The following is a 15,743-nucleotide window of genomic DNA, read 5'->3' on the forward strand; positions in this document are numbered from 1 at the left end:
ACAGGCCTGCGGTTCCCCAAGAGGGCTTCTCGTACCTTCTCACCACCCGTGCATCCTCAGAGAGCTTGGGGTTGAAGCCATCGCACCCCACAGGAAATGACAATCCCCCCCTTTTTAGAACTTTTTTATTAATATATTTTTTTGTTAAATTTCTTTGTATTTTTTTCCTGCAAGACTTGGTGTTGGCGGCACTGTTGTAGTTTAACTTCAGTCCCAAATTCCATGAAATAGAAATAAAGTAAAGGTTGAGAAGGGAGGAGGGAGGGAGGCAGTCCAAGGAGTAAACAGAGTTTGACTAGAAAAAAGAAGAGGGTGTGTGTGGTGGGCATTCCCAGGCAAGGCCATTCCTTGAGGGAGGGGTTTGACAGGCAGCTTGCCTCTGCCTCATGCAGGGGGAGGGAGGAAAGATCCCCTGGGGACCTTACAGTCCCCTCTTCCTAGGGCTTCCTGCCCCCAGGGGAGAAGTTAGTGCCAGGGATCAGCCACAACCTCAAACAGGGCTCTCCTCTCCACCCACCTCACAGCCCATTTTGACTCCCACCTCTGCCCTACCTGGAAAGTGTGTGATATATTGGCTTCCTGTGATCCCCTCCTTCTGTTTACTCATTTAACAATATTCTGATATGATGGGGGAAAAATATAACCTTCATAGAGATCAAGCTTGTCACAACTTTTGCTGCCCTGTGAGTTCCTGTTATCTGGTCTGGTTCCATTCCCCAAAACTGCCTCCCCTACCACAACTGCCAGAGTTGGGGAGTGGGGTCCTTGCTCAAGTGCCTTGAACCCTCTGCAGTAGTAATATCTTCTTCAGGCCCCATAGAATTTAATCAAAGGCCACAAGCGAGTCCAGACCACCCAAATAAACTTGTAGGGGAGAGGGAAGAGAGGGAGGGATCACTGGGTGGGCGTGGCTGCCCTGGCCTGTTTTTTTTTTTTTTCCTTTATACATCGCTCTTGACATGGCATGCCACCCTAGGGGGTTGGATGAGGGGCTGGCTGTTGAGGGGAAAAAGTGGGAGATGCTAGGGAGTCATTCTAGCTTTCATTTCTTTTCATATCTTTTTCAGGGAAGGATGGAATTAGGCAAGAACCTGTCTCAGTGCTTGGAGGGGAGAGACGATCCTCCAAAGTCAGAGATGGTGGCTGTACCTCCTCCAGCTTTTTTACTAGGCCTCAGAGGGACACCAGGTCCCTGGATTAGGGAGCCACGGCAGCTCGACCAGTGCCTTGCCTAGTATGGTCACTCCTCATTTTCTTCCTCCTTTCCACACAGCTTCCAGGAGACTCCTCAGGATACCAAACCCCCACCCTCATCCAAGTTCAGGTTTAAAGAAAAGGTGGGGAGGGTGTGGAGCAATGGTCTGACTTAGATTTGTGTGTCTCAGAGAAGAGAGCAACTCTGAGCAAGAAAAGCCCTTCATATGTAAACAATCTAGAGAAAGGAGGGGTTGGGTTGGGGAATGGAGTGAGGAAGACAGAGACAGATCCAGAATAAATGAGAGAATCTGAAAGGAGAGCAGGAAGAAAAAGCAAGAGATAAAAACAAAGGGAGACCGAAAGGAAAGGGAGAAGAGAAAGAAAGGAGAAAAAACAAGCAGAAAGAGGAAAGAGAAAAAGGCAGGTCAGAGGAGTGAAGAGGCAGCAACCAAAGCCAGAATTAGGCCAGGCAGGAGCCTTAGGTAAGGAGTTGGGAGAACAGGAATGCCAGGCTGAGGTCCAGGAGGGCCACGGCTCCCACCACCAGGGGGTTGGCAGCTCCCTAGAGAGGAAGGAGAAATGCAGTCTCAGTTCCTGAGGGCCAGGTCCAGCAACAGATCCCATCTTCTTGCCCTGGCCAAAGTGGCAAAGCTGGAGGGTCCCAGGCACCTCTCCTCAGAGGCCAGAGCAGAGCATCAGCCTTTGTTTTGGGTTGGAAAATACCCCTTTTCTCCCAGCCAGGGCCACATGTTCCCTCTGGCTCCCTCAAATCAGAAACAGCCCTTCCTCCCTCCACTCCGCTCCCACCAGCATGTCACATGGCCCAGGCAGAAGGTGCCTGGCCTTAGTAGCATACATTGATTGGCAGCAGCAGCCGGTACTGCAGTAAAGCAGAAAGGGATGAAGGGGTGAGGATGTGGTTGCTAGGAAACAGAGGCCTGGAGTCCAATCAAAATAGAGGGTTTTGGGGAAACTCCACCCCTCCTGGTTTTCTGACTTTTTTTTTTTTTCCTATTTCTCTTCTTCCCAGGAGAGGGAGGGAGAGTCAGAGTAGGGAGGGTACAAGCTTTTCCTTTTTTATTTCTGGGCACCAAAGAGAGAAAGTGTGGAGGTGGGGGTGGGGGTGGAGTAGGAAACTGGGAGCCAGAAATGATATGGAAGGAGAACAGGGAAAAAAGTTCTGGCTGTATTGTTCATTATTAGTCTGTAACCTTGGGTAAGTTACTTTAAGCACTCTGGGCCTCAGCTTCCTTTTCTGTCATGAGAGGGAGTTGGACATGAAGATCTTTAAGGTTTCTTCCAGCTCTCAAATTAAAAAAAAAATGAGGTAGGATATGGTTTAAGACTGGGCAGACAGTGAGAAAGCGGAATCCAAATCAAAGTCCCTCAGGGGATCAGAGAGAGGCCTGGAAAGGATGAGAGGCGAGGCTTTGAGGAGAGGAGGGGCCAGAAGGGGCTGAGACTCAGAGGGCACGAAGCACATGGAAGGTGTCTGTCTCACCGGCTGTGCGGGCCTCTCCGTTGCAGCTGGCTCCTCAGGCTCTTCCACCAGGCACCCAGCTTCGGGACCCCTTGAGGATGGGCCCCTTAGGACTGGTGCGGCCACGTGCTCAGGTGCCAAGGCCCCTGGGGTCCTCATGGGGGACGAGGGCTCTTCATCTTCCCCTTCCTCCTCTCGAAGACTTCCGGAACTGTCACTGCAGCCTCCAAGGAGTGGGGAACCATCTCTGGGTCCTGGGCCCTGGATCCCAGCCTCATCCTCGGCCTCATAGCCAGCTAGTTCCTCTGCCTGCTCACCTGGGCACCCCCACTCCCCAGGCCAAGCTTTGGGGCTGGAGAAGGGACCCCGGTCCCCTCCAGGAGGCAGTGGGTTCCGGCAGGCAGGGGGTTGCCAGGGTTGGCGGGAGCAGGCAGGACTGCTGGGCAGTTCGGGAGAGCCCTCTGAGGGGGTAAGTCCATTTTCGTACACCCCAGGGCTGTCTTCATCCAAGGGCTCTGTGTCAGAACCTTCTGAGTCCTGCCTGGGTCTGCGGCCTGGGGCAGGGATAGCTAAGAATCAGAGGGGCCTAACTGGCCTGGGACTGCAAAAGCTCCAGCTTTATCCCTCTGGCTGGGCACCTCCCAGGACTTTGGTATTTCCAGACTTATAGCCTCTCACTGCAAGATCCCAGCCCCTTGTCCTCAGTACTCTATTATCAATTCCCAGTTCTACTCCCTACCCTGCCACCCTCTGTCCCCTCAGACCATCATACCTTGGCTTTCCCATCCCTAGCCTCCTGTGGAGATTCCCTTCCCCGTTCCCCTCCAGCTCCCCAGCAGGCCCAATCCCCACCCCAGGCTGTCCATGCCTCACCTGGGGCCTCTAACATGGGTTGCAGATCCTGGGCTATCAGTTTGGCCATTCGAGCAGCCTCCACAGCCTTCTCAGCAACACTGCTGGCTGCTACTGCCTTTAGAAGGGCGTCTGCTGCCCTGTCAGGTTCCAGGGACAGGGACTTAGCAGACCTGCACAGAGGCTCCAGCCCCTTGGCCAATCTGCACCGCTGCCCCCCCCCCACCCCCCCGCCCCGACACAACACATCCCCAGCCCAGCAGGGCAGCTGGCCTCTAGTTTCCTCTCCTAGACTTGGCCTGTGACTGTTGTCATCACACCCTCCCGGTCCTCTCACACCCTCCCACCATCTCGCTGTGCAGTGACACTTCCCTTCTTTAAGCCACAGGGCCAGGCCCTCCTCAGCTGCTGTCAACTCTATTATGCTGTTCTTGACTTCTCCTGTCCCACAGACAAGTGAGCCCTCACTCTCTTAGCACAGCTGTCTGCAGATGCATCTGCTTGGTGCTTATAAGCTATGCCTGCCTGCCCTCTTTGCCATTGGCACCTCCTGTTATTAATGACTCCTCTCATGCTCCCTGGGGTCACACATCTGTCTGTGGGGTCCTGGGTGTTTTCCTGACCTTCAGTCCTGCCTTTGTAACAGCTTCATCCCCTGCCCTTGCTCTTAGCCACTCTCTATGCGAGGGGCCTTTGCCTCCCTTCCCCTCGCCACTGCTACCTGTTATTGAATCCTGCCTCTCTCTGCAGATTTCCTGACATGAGAATCTCACATATTGCTTTTTCTTAACCTCTTCTGTTATTACACCGTTCTCCTCCCTTCCTCACTGTGACTGCCCCCCGGCCCCACCTCATCCTTTTGAACTCTGGAACTGAAGTAAGGGTGGGTCCCCCCTTTCTGCTATTATCTATTCCTCCCCCCTGCCAACCTGCATGCTTTTTCACCACTGTGATTATACCTGTTGGGTAAGGTCCTAGTCCCCTTCTACAGCCCCCTCCTACCCTACCCTGCTCCTTAGGTACAGGGTACCTTGAAGCATTATCCAATCCTTTCCCTGCTGTTGTTTCCAAGTTCTCCCTCTGAGGCCAGACACTTTCTCAATGTTCCCTTCCCTTTCACCACCTGCTGTTAATGGTAGATGCACTGTAATCATTAAATGACGTCTGTAATCCTGACCGAAATACTTGCAATGGGATTGAATGGATCAAGATTCATGGCTTCCTCTGGCCCCAGGCCTGTTTACTCTGGCCTAGGAGGCAGTCTGGGTGTGGGGGTAGTAGGGAGGAGGGTGGTGGCGTTCACTGCAGACTCAGGTCCACCTGCTCTGTATGTACCTTGGAAGATAGGATCAGCCTCCTCCCATCAAACTTGGTGGGTCAAGGACCTTTAGAGCTTGCTTGGAGGAACCTCAGATAATGCTGTTCTTCCATCTTAGGGCTTTCAGACTCTATATGAACACAACTAACCCTGTCCTAAAACTGAGCTGGTCTTGGTTTAGGGCAGGGGATGAAGATCAGAGTCTCGTGTTACATTGAGTTCTATTGGTGGTAAAGAAATTGCAACACTGACAAGAGCCTGTGTTTTTGAACTGGGTGGAGATGGATGATCAAATCTTAGGCAGTAGATCCAGTCTGTACTTAGGCATCAGGCCAGGCTCAGGCTACCTGGCAGAAGCACCTGCTGCTGAGGCTCTGCTGTTTCCATGGCAGCTTGTAGCCAATCAGGTTTGCCAGGCCTGTTGCTGGGGAGACTAACCAGACTCCTCCCACTGCCTGATCCTCTAGCTACTGAAAACAGTTTTTCCTGCACATGCCTCCTTCTCCATCTAGTGGAAAGTGCTCCCTAGAGCTCTGCCTCCCCCATCCCTGGCCTAAGGCCCCGAACTCTCACCCTCCAGACGCTCAGATATGTGTACACATAGACATCCTCTGGCTCAGGCACCTACTCTGGATGTGACATGGACACACACACACACATACACACACACCCCTTGTCACCCATCATACAAACCCACTGAAGCTTATTTAGATATATCTTGAACTCTTATTATCTGAAACAGTCTTAAAATTAAACAAAGTCCTTGAACTGTGCCCTCCCCTCTAAATAAAATCTAATATATAAAACTTCATATGGGTGAACTGCATAACTCAGGGACCTGTGAATGCCATTACAAATGGGCTTTTGGCTTTCTTTGGGTTTGGGCGATCTACTCCAGTAGTCATGAGCCATATGTAGCAATTAAGCACTTAAGATGTGGCTAGACTGAATTGAAATGATCTGCTGTGAGTATAAAATATATACTAGATTTCAAAGACTTAGTGAAAAAGGGGGGGTGTAAAAGATCTCATTTATAATTTTATATTGATTATAGGTTGAAATGATAGTATTTTGGATATATTGGTTTAAATAAAATATATTCTTTAAATTTATTTCATCTATTTCTTTTAATTTTTTATGGCTACTAGAAGATTTAAAATTATGTATTTGACTTACATTATGTTCCTACTGGACAGCCCTGCTTTAAATGACAAGGTTCCCGATGCATGGAAATGTAATCTGACTTACAGAAAAAAAATTTTCATTTACCGGGAAAGCCTCTTCCCCCACAAACCTTTATCATTGGGTAAAGACTAGGAGGCAGAGGAGGTACAACTAAGAGGGGGCTCTCTTTTTAGGTGCAGAGGTCAGCTGTACATACTGGACCTCGCCAAGACTCCAGGTTTTAATGATGCCCGGCTGTGGGCAGGCTGGGCTGTCGTTAGGAATACACACTCCATCTCCCTCCCCAGGGCTGCTGCTCTCTGCCTGGGGCCTGGAGGCTGGACCAGCTGCAAGAAGAGGAAGACTAGGAACATGTCTGAGTTCTACGAGGTTTCTGGGCCTGCAAAAGGCAGTGCTCATTGAATCCCACTTACAATGACACACGTCCCCATAAAGGACACTGACACACTTAAAATCTAACATGGCTTCCCTCAAATACCCGGCCACCCACAGTCACGCCCATATCCACCTGTAGCCTCAGATATACACCCAAGGCCACCACTGCCTGGCCTCAGGCCTGCTCTTCCCCACTAGGCCCTAGGCCGTGTGTCCTGGTCCTCTTTTAGGCACCAACCCCCTTCCCTGTCTCGAGGGTACCTTCTCCCCTTAGCTCAGCTGTGGCCCCTGCACCCGAAGCCCACCTGGCAGCGGCGATCTCCTGGCGCTGGCGCGCAGCGCTCACTGCTCGACGGGCGCCCTCGACAGCCCTGTCCACCTTCTCCTTGACTTTGCCCCGCCGAAGGGCCAGCGGCAGGAGGCTGCGCACACGCCCGCCGTGCACCAGCCTGTTGCGCTTGTACTTGCCCTCTTCACGGGAGCCGTCGGGGCGGGTGGTGCGCCCATAGCCGTGCCGCCGGTTGCCCAGCCACTCGCCCTCGTAGCGAAGCCCGTTGGAGCGTTGGCTCACGCCGTAGCCGCTGCGCCGGTCGGCGCGCCATTCGCCCGCGTACACCTCAGTGGCTGAGCCCTCGATGAGGGCGGGCGGCGCTGGGGCCGGGGTCCCGCTGGCTTCGGAGCCCGGGGGCCCTGTACTGCCCACCTCGCTGCTCACCTCGCTACGCAGGGAGCCCCGCTTGCTGCCCAAGGAGCTGCGGCGCCCGCCGGCGCGGAGCCCGCTAAGCAGCAGCGAGCGGCGAAAGAAGCCGCCGGCCGCGGGGGCGCGCTTGCGGGAGGACGCGCCGTCAGCGTCTCCCGGCCCGGCCAGCACGAAGCCTCCCCGCGAGCCAGAGGCCGGGCTGCCCCCTTCGTCCCCCGGCAGGGGCAGGGGCGGGGGCGGCGTTGGGGGGTCGCTGTGGCCGGAGTCCAGAGAGGTGCGGCGGGGAGAGCGGAGCAGCGCCGCCTGATGGTAGGGCACGCTCTGGCGCACCCCGTAGCCGTGGCGCTTCCCCGCCTGCCACTGGCCCTGGTAGGTGCCTGCGGACAGGGTAAGAGGGGGAGGAAGAGTTAGGACCTGCTGCTCCTCGCACCCCAGGCTCCAAGCACCCCTGGAAGCCTTAGCGTGGAGGTCCGGGAAGGGCAGTAGGGCTGGCGACAGGCCAGGGCGGGTCGGAAGGTGTGGGAAAGCGGGGCGAAGAAAGCCCAGCGGCAGGAGATCTGCGGATTTGGGCAGCGCAGGTGGACGAGAGAGCGGGGAGGGGCAGGCAGGCTGGGGTGTGCGGAGGACAGGCAGTCCGGAGGGTGGGGGTGGGGGGGCAGGCTGACGGGGTGTGTAAGACAGCCGTGAGACAAACAAGCAGGGCCAGGATGGGGCAAGCCGGCTGAGGAAAGGTGGGGGCGGGGGGGGGGACTGGCAGGGCAGGTGTGTGCGGCCGGCAGAGCGGCGGGGTGTAGGGGGCTGGCGAACGGGGTGTGGGAGCGCCAGGCGGGGCGGGGTGGGGGGGGCGGGGGTGGCGGAGAGGGGCAGGTAGATGGGGAGAGGTAAACGCAGCGGGGGGCAGACAAATGAGCAAGGCGTGTGCGATGGTGGGAGGGGAGGGCAGAAAGGCGGGCTCGGGGTGCTACGGCTGGGGATGGCGTCGGGGAAGAGAGCGGGGCGTGGGGCGGGGGTGGGCTATGGCGGGGAAAGGCAGACGCGGGCCAGACCGACTGGGAGGCGTACGCGGACGAGCAGACAGACAGTAGTGGGCCGGGCCCCGCACCTCCGTCGGAGTAGGTCTCGGTGCCGTAGCCGTCCTGGAAGCCGTCCTTCCAGAGCCCGGCGTAGCGCAGGCCGGACACGCTCTCCCACACGCCGCTGCGCCCCTTCAGCCCGCCCAGCCACTCGCCGCGATACGTCCAGCGGCTCTTGCGCTCCACGCCCAGCCCTTCGCGCTTGCCCTGCTGCCAGTGGCCCTGGTAGCTGTGTCCGCCGGGCCCCGTGAAGACGCCCAGTGACTCGAAGCCGTGTGCCCAGCAGCCGCTGTACTCGCCCTGGGCGCCGGGCCCCGAGCACACGCCGTAGCCATGTGCCCGCCCCGCCTCCCAGCCCCCCACGTAGCAGCCCCCGTCGTCAAAGTCGAACTTGCCCCCGGGGGACATGCATGTAGTTGGCGCGGCCTCAGCCCCCCGGCGGCTCAGCGCATCCTGGGGCTGGAGAGCCGGCTGGGGGCCTGGGAGCCGGGCGAGGCCTGGGGGCGGGGGCAGTTAGACCGGGGCCGGGCGGGGGGGCCCCAGCGCGGGCTGGCAGGGCCGGACCCTCATCCTGAGTGGCTGCGGAGAAAGAGGGGGGGAAGTGGTGAGCGAGGCCCCTCCTCTTTGCCCGCGGCTCCTTGGCCCAGTGGCTCCGGGGCATCAGCACCGCCCCCAACCCCCCACCTTCGGCAGCATCTTACAGCAGCTCCTAAGCTTTGGAGGCACGGGGGCTCCTCCACTCCATGCTTGTTGAGGGCTCCTCCCATGATTTGAGGTTCCCAACCCCAAGCGGGAGTCCCACTTCTCCAATCTAGAACCAACCCCAAAGTGTCGAGTGTAGATGGCAGTTTTGGGGGCGCGGGGAAGGGGGGTCAGAATCACGAGAGGGGGCTGGGCAGAGTCCTAGGCCACCCGTTTCCCTGGCTGCTGTCTGCTGTCGGGACCCCTCTGTCCCGATTCTTTGGCTTCCCAGGCAAAGAGGAGGGGGGGCGGTTTGAAAATGTAGCGGGGATATCTGCGCAAGGTGGGCAGAGGGTTTGGTGGGGGAAAGGATGGGGATGCGGGGAGGCTCTGCAGGGCAAACGCGAGGGTAGGGATGGGCAGACAGGCAGGAGGGAGTGGGTAGGTTACTCACCATGTGGGCTGGGGCGCAGGCTGCCTCCCAGGCACGGCGTCCATGGCAGGATACCTCCACTCCCACCTCGCCTCGACAAGCCAAGCCCCCTCCCCTTCCGGAGAGACTGCTCCAACCCAGAGAGCGAAGATGGGGGAGCTGCAGGAGAGAGTCCCCCCTCGCCCCAGCTGGAGGACCAGGTGGTGTGGGGGGGGGCGAGGTAGTGGCAGGGGTGGGGGAAGATGAGAATAGTGTAGGGAAAAAATTCTGCCTTGGCTAGAGATAGGGAAGACGAGCAGGGAGCTGGGTGGGAAGGGAGAGGGGACTACCAAGAGGGGGTGTTTTTATCATATTTTTTCTTCTTATGGTTGGGAGAGAAAAAAATATCAAAATTCCGATTCCATCCCAGCACAAATCAATGTTTGCTCCATCCCAGCATCACGGGGTAGGCTGGGCCAGGCAGATTTAAAGGGGCAGGGAGAAGAGAGAAGAGAGAAGAGAGGGTGGGGAGAGGAGACAGAAGAAGAGACAGTGGCGTTGACAGCGGTGGTGGGGGCAGTGCCCAGGCAGAAGAGGATGGATGCCTGATAATCCCGCCCTGAGGGAGGAGGCAGGTAGATGGGAGAATGAGAGGCGCAGGGACCCCCACGGTGGAAGAAAAAAAACAACCCTGGGATTTTCTGGCAGGGCGTGGGGTGAGGCTGAGGCGTGGGGTGAGGCTGAGGGGAGGGGAGAGGAGTAAGGGGAGGAGACTGAGCTGAAGATGGGGAGGCTGGGGGAGGCCAAAGCCAGGCGGAGGAAGAAAGATGCTGGCGAGGCCGGGAGAGGGCGAGAGGAACACAAAGAAAGAGGTGCAGGGGTGAGAGCCGAGGAGGTAGATACTGGCGGGGAGGAAGGGGGGGAGGGAGACCCATTCTGAGACTCGTGAAGGATGGCAAGGAGAAGAGAAGCAGGGGAGGAGGAGAAAAAGGGAGAAATATATACACATATGGGGGGGGGGCAGAAAGAGAGGGAGAGAGAGAGAGACAGAGAGAGAGAGAGAGAGAGGGAGGCTTGTGAAGGGAGAAAGAAAGCTCTGCCTGGGGAAGGGCAGACATGGGCGTAGAGATCCAGGCGGGAAGAGACCAGACAGAGGCTGGAGGGCTGGGAGTGGTGCTTGTGGGGCTTTGGGGAGAAGGATGAACCTGCCAGCTGCCAGGACACAGCTTTGATACCTGTGTCCACCTAGTCCACTGTCCTCCCTAAGAAGCCACTGCAAGGGGATCCAGGAGGCTCCCCCACCTGCACTTTCCTGAGGAAACTTGAAATGGGGCCCTGCCAGGAAGCCTGACACCAACTGTGCTTTTCCAGGCCTGGCCATCCTCCACCTCCCACCAACTATTTTTCCCTGGGGAGTTCCTCTGGCATGAGGGTGTATTGTTTTGGGAGCAAAGCAGGAGGTCATGCTTGGTGGTGCCTTGAAGGTCCTGGGGCTTCAGAGTCTTCTCTTTTGCAAACCTAGAGGCAAAGACACATAGGCATGTTTGGATGGGCCCTTACTGAGGCAAGCTCCCCTGGAGCCTACCACCCTTCCTGGGCTGCTTACCAGAGAGGTGGCACATCCTGGGCCTTACTGTTTACTGCTGGAAATAGGCACATACTATCTTCCCTGCCCCCTCAGCTGACTTACATGCTGCATCTGTGCTGCCCTAAGCATTTAGGAAGAAGACACTGTCCAATTACCCTCGACGGCATAAATAGTCACGTGCACTCAATTTCTCTCATTTTCATACAAGGTTTGGTTCACCGCATCATTTTACAGAGATGAGAACTGAGGCTCCAAAGGGAAAGTCACTCCTGGAGGTCACACAACAGAAGAGACATAGCTAGGATGGGAATACTAGACCTCAGGCCTTTTGAGCCCTGTAATTCCTCCCAGGATTCCAGGTACTTGAGAACCTCCCTTAGATTCAGGAGCTCCATTTTGAATACTTTGGTAAAATAAAGAGCATGAGGTTTGGAATCAATAGGACTTTCCCTTGCACTTTGATTTCCTGAAGGTGGATATGAGGTTGTAGAAACATGAGAAGCCTCTAGGGCAGGGACCACGTTTCAGTGCTTAGTATGGAACAGGGCAGCTGTGGGTCCATTTGGGACAAGATCTGTGGTGAAGACCTTCCTTCCTCCCTCCCTCCCTCCCTCCCTTCATCAAACATTTACATAGTTTACTGGGGACTAGGCACATTGCCAGGGGCCAGAGATACAGTGGTGCACACTGCGGTGTCTGCTGTCGGGGAGCTTACTGTCTAGCAGAGAAGAGAGACAACCAACAAGCACTTCAGTGCTCTGAGAGGTCCACGGGGTGGAAACAGGGATAGGGATGGGACCTAACTTAGGCTGGCTCCCGGGGGCAAGAGGCATTTCAGATGAATCCAGAAGGGCTTTCTGGGGGCAGGCCCAGCTGTATCGCATGGCTCACTTCTAGATATTCAAGCCTTCCTCCTTCACACATTGCCTTGCCCTGCTCAGGCCTTAATATTCTCCTTTTCTCTAAGGAAAAAAACAAAACAAAACAAAACGCCAGTCAGCCTATGGGCCTGGTGAGCCCTGTGCCCTGTTCTTTAGGGAGGAAGGGTGGCTAGGTGAGTGGAGGGTGAGAGTGACACCTTGTTGGTAGAGTGACTCTATATTGAATTCTCAGCTGCACGTGAAGGTGTGTGGGGCCTGATGAAGCCCTGAAGAAGTCACTGACAGAACCGAGTTAGGACATGTGGGGCATGCAGTCCCGGCCCCGCCATGGCTCCCCGAGTGAGGCAGTCTTTCAGCATCCCTCTGGTCTGTTCCTACAGGTCCTATATAATCTATTATTTGGGGGCAGAATCCTTTTTTTCCCTGAGGGTATACAGCTTTGTTTTGCCACAATTTACCAGTGTCTGGGGATCACAGAAAAGGGAGGCAACATTAAAGGGAGCAGCTCTGTGCTCGGAGCCAGGTGCTGTATGTGGCACTGCACCTGCATTCCTCTGCTCAGTCCTCGCCACGGAGCTGTGACTGTGAGCAGCCCAGGCCACAGCCCAAGAGCTGGGCTTTCAAACATAGCCTCACCGATGTCTGAACCCTGACTGTACTGCTGACTAGCCAGGTAAGCCTGAGCATATTCCCTAACTTTTCAGAGCTGCAGTTTGTGTACCTTGAAGATGGGAATACCAGAACCTACTCCAGAGCTTATTGTGAATATTGAAATGATCATGTATGAGTAGTATGTGTGGTAATATGTGTGTGGGGGGAGCACTTGGCATAGTGCCTGCCTCGTTCATAGTAAATGTCCAGTAAATGGTGGCTTGAAAAATAGGATGGCATTATGCCAGTTTTAGAGTTGAGGAGTCTGAGACCAAGAAATTAATTAATTTGCTCAATGTTGCACAGCTAATCTATGGCAGCCCTTGGTTTCGGATATGTATCAGATTCCCATGTTAGTATTACTTTAACAAATGCAACTTATTGGGCCTATTTATAAAAGTAAAAATCTCACTGCGGAATTGGGGAAATAAAGCACAATATCAAGAATAAAAATCAGGCCCTGGCTGATGTGGCTCAGTGGATTGAGCGCTGGCCTGTGAACCAAAGAATAGCCGGTTCCATTCCCAGTCAGGGCACATGCCTGGGTTTTGGGTCAGGTGCCCAGTAGGGGAGCGCTCAAGAGGCAACCACAATTGATGTTTCTCTTCCTCCCTTTCCCTCTCTCTATAAATAAATACAATCTTAAAAAAAAAAGAATAAAAATCACCCCAAGTCTCGGTGTGTAACAAACACTCTAGTGTGTTTTCATATAGTCTTCCTTTTTATGAGTTTTTATTTAACATGATTAGTTAAATGTTACATGTACAATTTTGTATCCTATGGGTTCATGTTGTGTTACACTGTACACATTTTTCCATGTCATTAAAACATGTGTGCATTTGTAATGACTTCACAGTGTTCTACTGTTTGAGCAGCACGATTCATTTACCATTCTAGCACAGCACTGTCATGCCACCCGCACCGTTCTTGCTATTAAAAACTGGTATCTTTTATACAAATTTTTGCGTCTCTGATGCTTTTCTTTAACAATGTTTTATCATGGAAATTTCAAACATATGCCAAAGTAGACAAAACACTAGAACGGAGAACTCCTATGTTGCCATCCTCTAGCTTCAGCCATGATCGCTTTCAGCTAATCTTTTTTTCTCTTCTGCCATTTATGTCAATTCCAAGTATCATGTTCTTTCAGTCTTTTGATTTCGTGAAGCTGGATTGTTAATAGTGGAATCACTGGATCAGAGGATAGAAACACTTTGTGCCCTGGCTGCTGTGGCTCAGTGGATTGAGTGCCAGCCTGCAAACCAAAGGGTCACTGGTTTGATCCCCAGTCAGGGCACATGCCTGGGTTGCAGGCTGGGTCCCTGTTTGGAGGTGTTTGAGAGGCAACCGACTGATGTTTCTCTCCCTCTCTCCCTCCCTCCTTTCCCCCTTTCTCTAAAAATAAGTAAATAAGTAAAATATTAAAAAAAAGAAACACTTTGTCAGAGTTTGGATTTACTTTGCTGGAATCACTTCTGGAATGGCTGTACAAATTTATATTCTCACCAATGTGCATGAAAGTCTGGTCTTACTGTGCTCTGACCTGTCTTTTTAATTTTTATTTAAAACTTAAAAAAATTAATTACAGTTGACATACAGTATTAGTTCAGGTGTGCAGCACAGTGGTTAGATATTTATATAATTTATGAAGTGATACCCCCATAAGTCTAGTACCCATCTGACACCACACATAGTTATTACAGTGTTATTTACTACATCCCCTGTGCTGTACTTCACATCCTGGTGACTTTTATCACCCTGGCCTGCACTGGTCTTTAGTTGTGAACACACACACACACACCTTTGCCAACCTGACAGGGAAAACTAGCTTTCTTTATGCACCTGTGTTTGATTGCTTGCCACACTCACATTGAAAAGGCGTCTGGTGACTGCGGTGGAATGAACCCTCCTGAAGGACCCCTGGGAAACACACTCCTACTTTGGGAGGGGGGACCCCAGCTGGGTCCTGTGGGGTTGGGAATTCACCTTCCTGTAGTGCTGGGATTGGCTAGCTACCTTCTCCTTGCCCCCAGGGCAGGGAGGAAGGGGAATATCATCCCACCGGCAGCCACCAGGTGTCAGGATGGGGCCAGAGATCCAGAAGGTGGGAGAGAAGGTAAAAATGGCCAACAGCCAGACACTGCATTTCCTCTCTGTCTGGCCACTGCCAACTGGACACACAGCTTCCCTCTGCTCCTCAGATCATGGTTCCAGAATGTTCTGTATGGCTATCCTCCCTTACCTGATGATCACCGCCCTTTTCTGCAGAGACTCAAAGATGAGCCTTAGGGACTATGAATCCTCTGAAAACGGGGCATGGATGTCCACTCTTCCCCTCCCCCTGGGGAAAGGACAATTGCTTTGGTGAGATTCTGAAAGGGGTATCCATGACCCTTAAAGTCCAGCATCTTCTCCCCTCTCCCAACATCTTCTGATACCCCTCCTCCCTCCTAAACCCATTTGCATCATATGGTGGCTGTGAAGGGAGCTGCTTGGTGATCGAAGCAGGGGTGGACTTGGGAGTTAGACTAAGGCGCTGGGCCTTCTGAATCGTCCAGTACAGCTGAGAGAAAGAGCCTGGATGTTCCTTGGGGTAGGATGGGGCGAGGAAGTGCTCTAACCACCTGGACGGTCATGCGGCTGCACTAGATGTGGGTACACACTGAGGCACGCTGCCTCACAACGAGGCGAACACATCTGGCACAGGGAGCAGAAGGTCAAGGGATCGGGGGAGAGAGGCTGACCCCAGGCCAGTGGTCTGGGAGCATGTACCTCTGACCATGGGTGGAGGAAGGGGTAAGATGCCCAAAAGGTAGAGACCCCAGTCAGGTTACTTTGGACTAGGGCACTGCTCTAAGTCTGCATCACATTTGCTCTGTGTCATAGCCCCTGTGCACATGTGGGTGGGAGGCGGGAGATTCTCCCAGCAGTGCAGACTGGCCCGACAGCAGAAATGGAGTTCCAGCTCCACGAGGCTGAGAGTCAAGGCCAGAGTCATCTGGAACATCAGATATAAAGAAAGAAACCTGAACATTTCTAAATGGCACACTAGTGTTCTGTTTTATCCCATAATAATGGTTTATATTTGTAAAAATGACAACCTGAGGATACAGCAAATTGTGATCATCACCCACATCCCTGTTTGGAAGCTTCGTGAAGGGAAGGAGGCAGCTGCTGAGACCTAGTGGTTAACTACAATTATTAGATATATGTGAATACAGGACATTTGGCTTTAAGCTTCTTCATTTCTGATGCTCACTTTGGACGTAGTAGTTCACCCATCTTGTTTCCCAGGTAGGAATTTCACCTCTTGCAGCTGCATTTGCTAATTATCACAGAACTTCCTTATT

The 15,743-nt window shown here is 53.8% G+C and overlaps 1 protein-coding gene across 2 annotated transcripts; it reads right to left on the reverse strand.

Moving 5' to 3' along the window:
* Positions 1–114: 114 nt before the first annotated feature.
* On the reverse strand, positions 115–9,928 carry JPH4 (junctophilin 4). 2 transcript variants are annotated; one of them, XM_045841093.1, is made up of 6 exons: positions 9,316–9,928; positions 8,210–8,759; positions 6,713–7,484; positions 3,551–3,669; positions 2,699–2,901; positions 115–1,759 (listed from the first exon to the last, which is right to left on the reverse strand). In XM_045841093.1, exons 2-6 carry the CDS (start codon positions 8,586–8,588, stop codon positions 1,676–1,678), a joined length of 1,557 nt encoding a protein of 518 aa, XP_045697049.1. In that variant the 5' UTR covers positions 8,589–8,759; positions 9,316–9,928; the 3' UTR covers positions 115–1,675. The 2 variants fall into 2 exon arrangements, with proteins under 2 accessions (XP_045697049.1, XP_045697048.1); XM_045841092.1 differs by having other exon boundaries at positions 2,699–3,231; positions 9,316–9,923.
* Between the last annotated feature and the right edge of the window lie 5,815 nt (positions 9,929–15,743).

Source organism: Phyllostomus hastatus, unplaced genomic scaffold (genome assembly GCF_019186645.2).
Source record: "Phyllostomus hastatus isolate PE091 unplaced genomic scaffold, TTU_PhHast_1.1 phas_contig_348, whole genome shotgun sequence".
Lineage (NCBI taxonomy): Eukaryota > Metazoa > Chordata > Mammalia > Chiroptera > Phyllostomidae > Phyllostomus > Phyllostomus hastatus.

What these genes read in the sequence shown, in the direction of transcription:
- JPH4 (XM_045841092.1), bottom strand. Translation starts at nt 8,588, where the DNA reads ATGTCCCCCGGGGGCAAGTTCGACTTTGACGACGGGGGCTGCTACGTG. An exon ending in CAGGAGATCGCCGCTGCCAG is followed by an intron (nt 3,670 to 6,712) that starts GTGGGCTTCGGG and finishes GGAACCTGACAG; the next exon opens with GGCAGCAGACGCCCTTCTAA. An exon ending in ACCCATGTTAGAGGCCCCAG is followed by an intron (nt 3,232 to 3,550) that starts GTGAGGCATGGA and finishes TCCCTGCCCCAG; the next exon opens with GCCGCAGACCCAGGCAGGAC.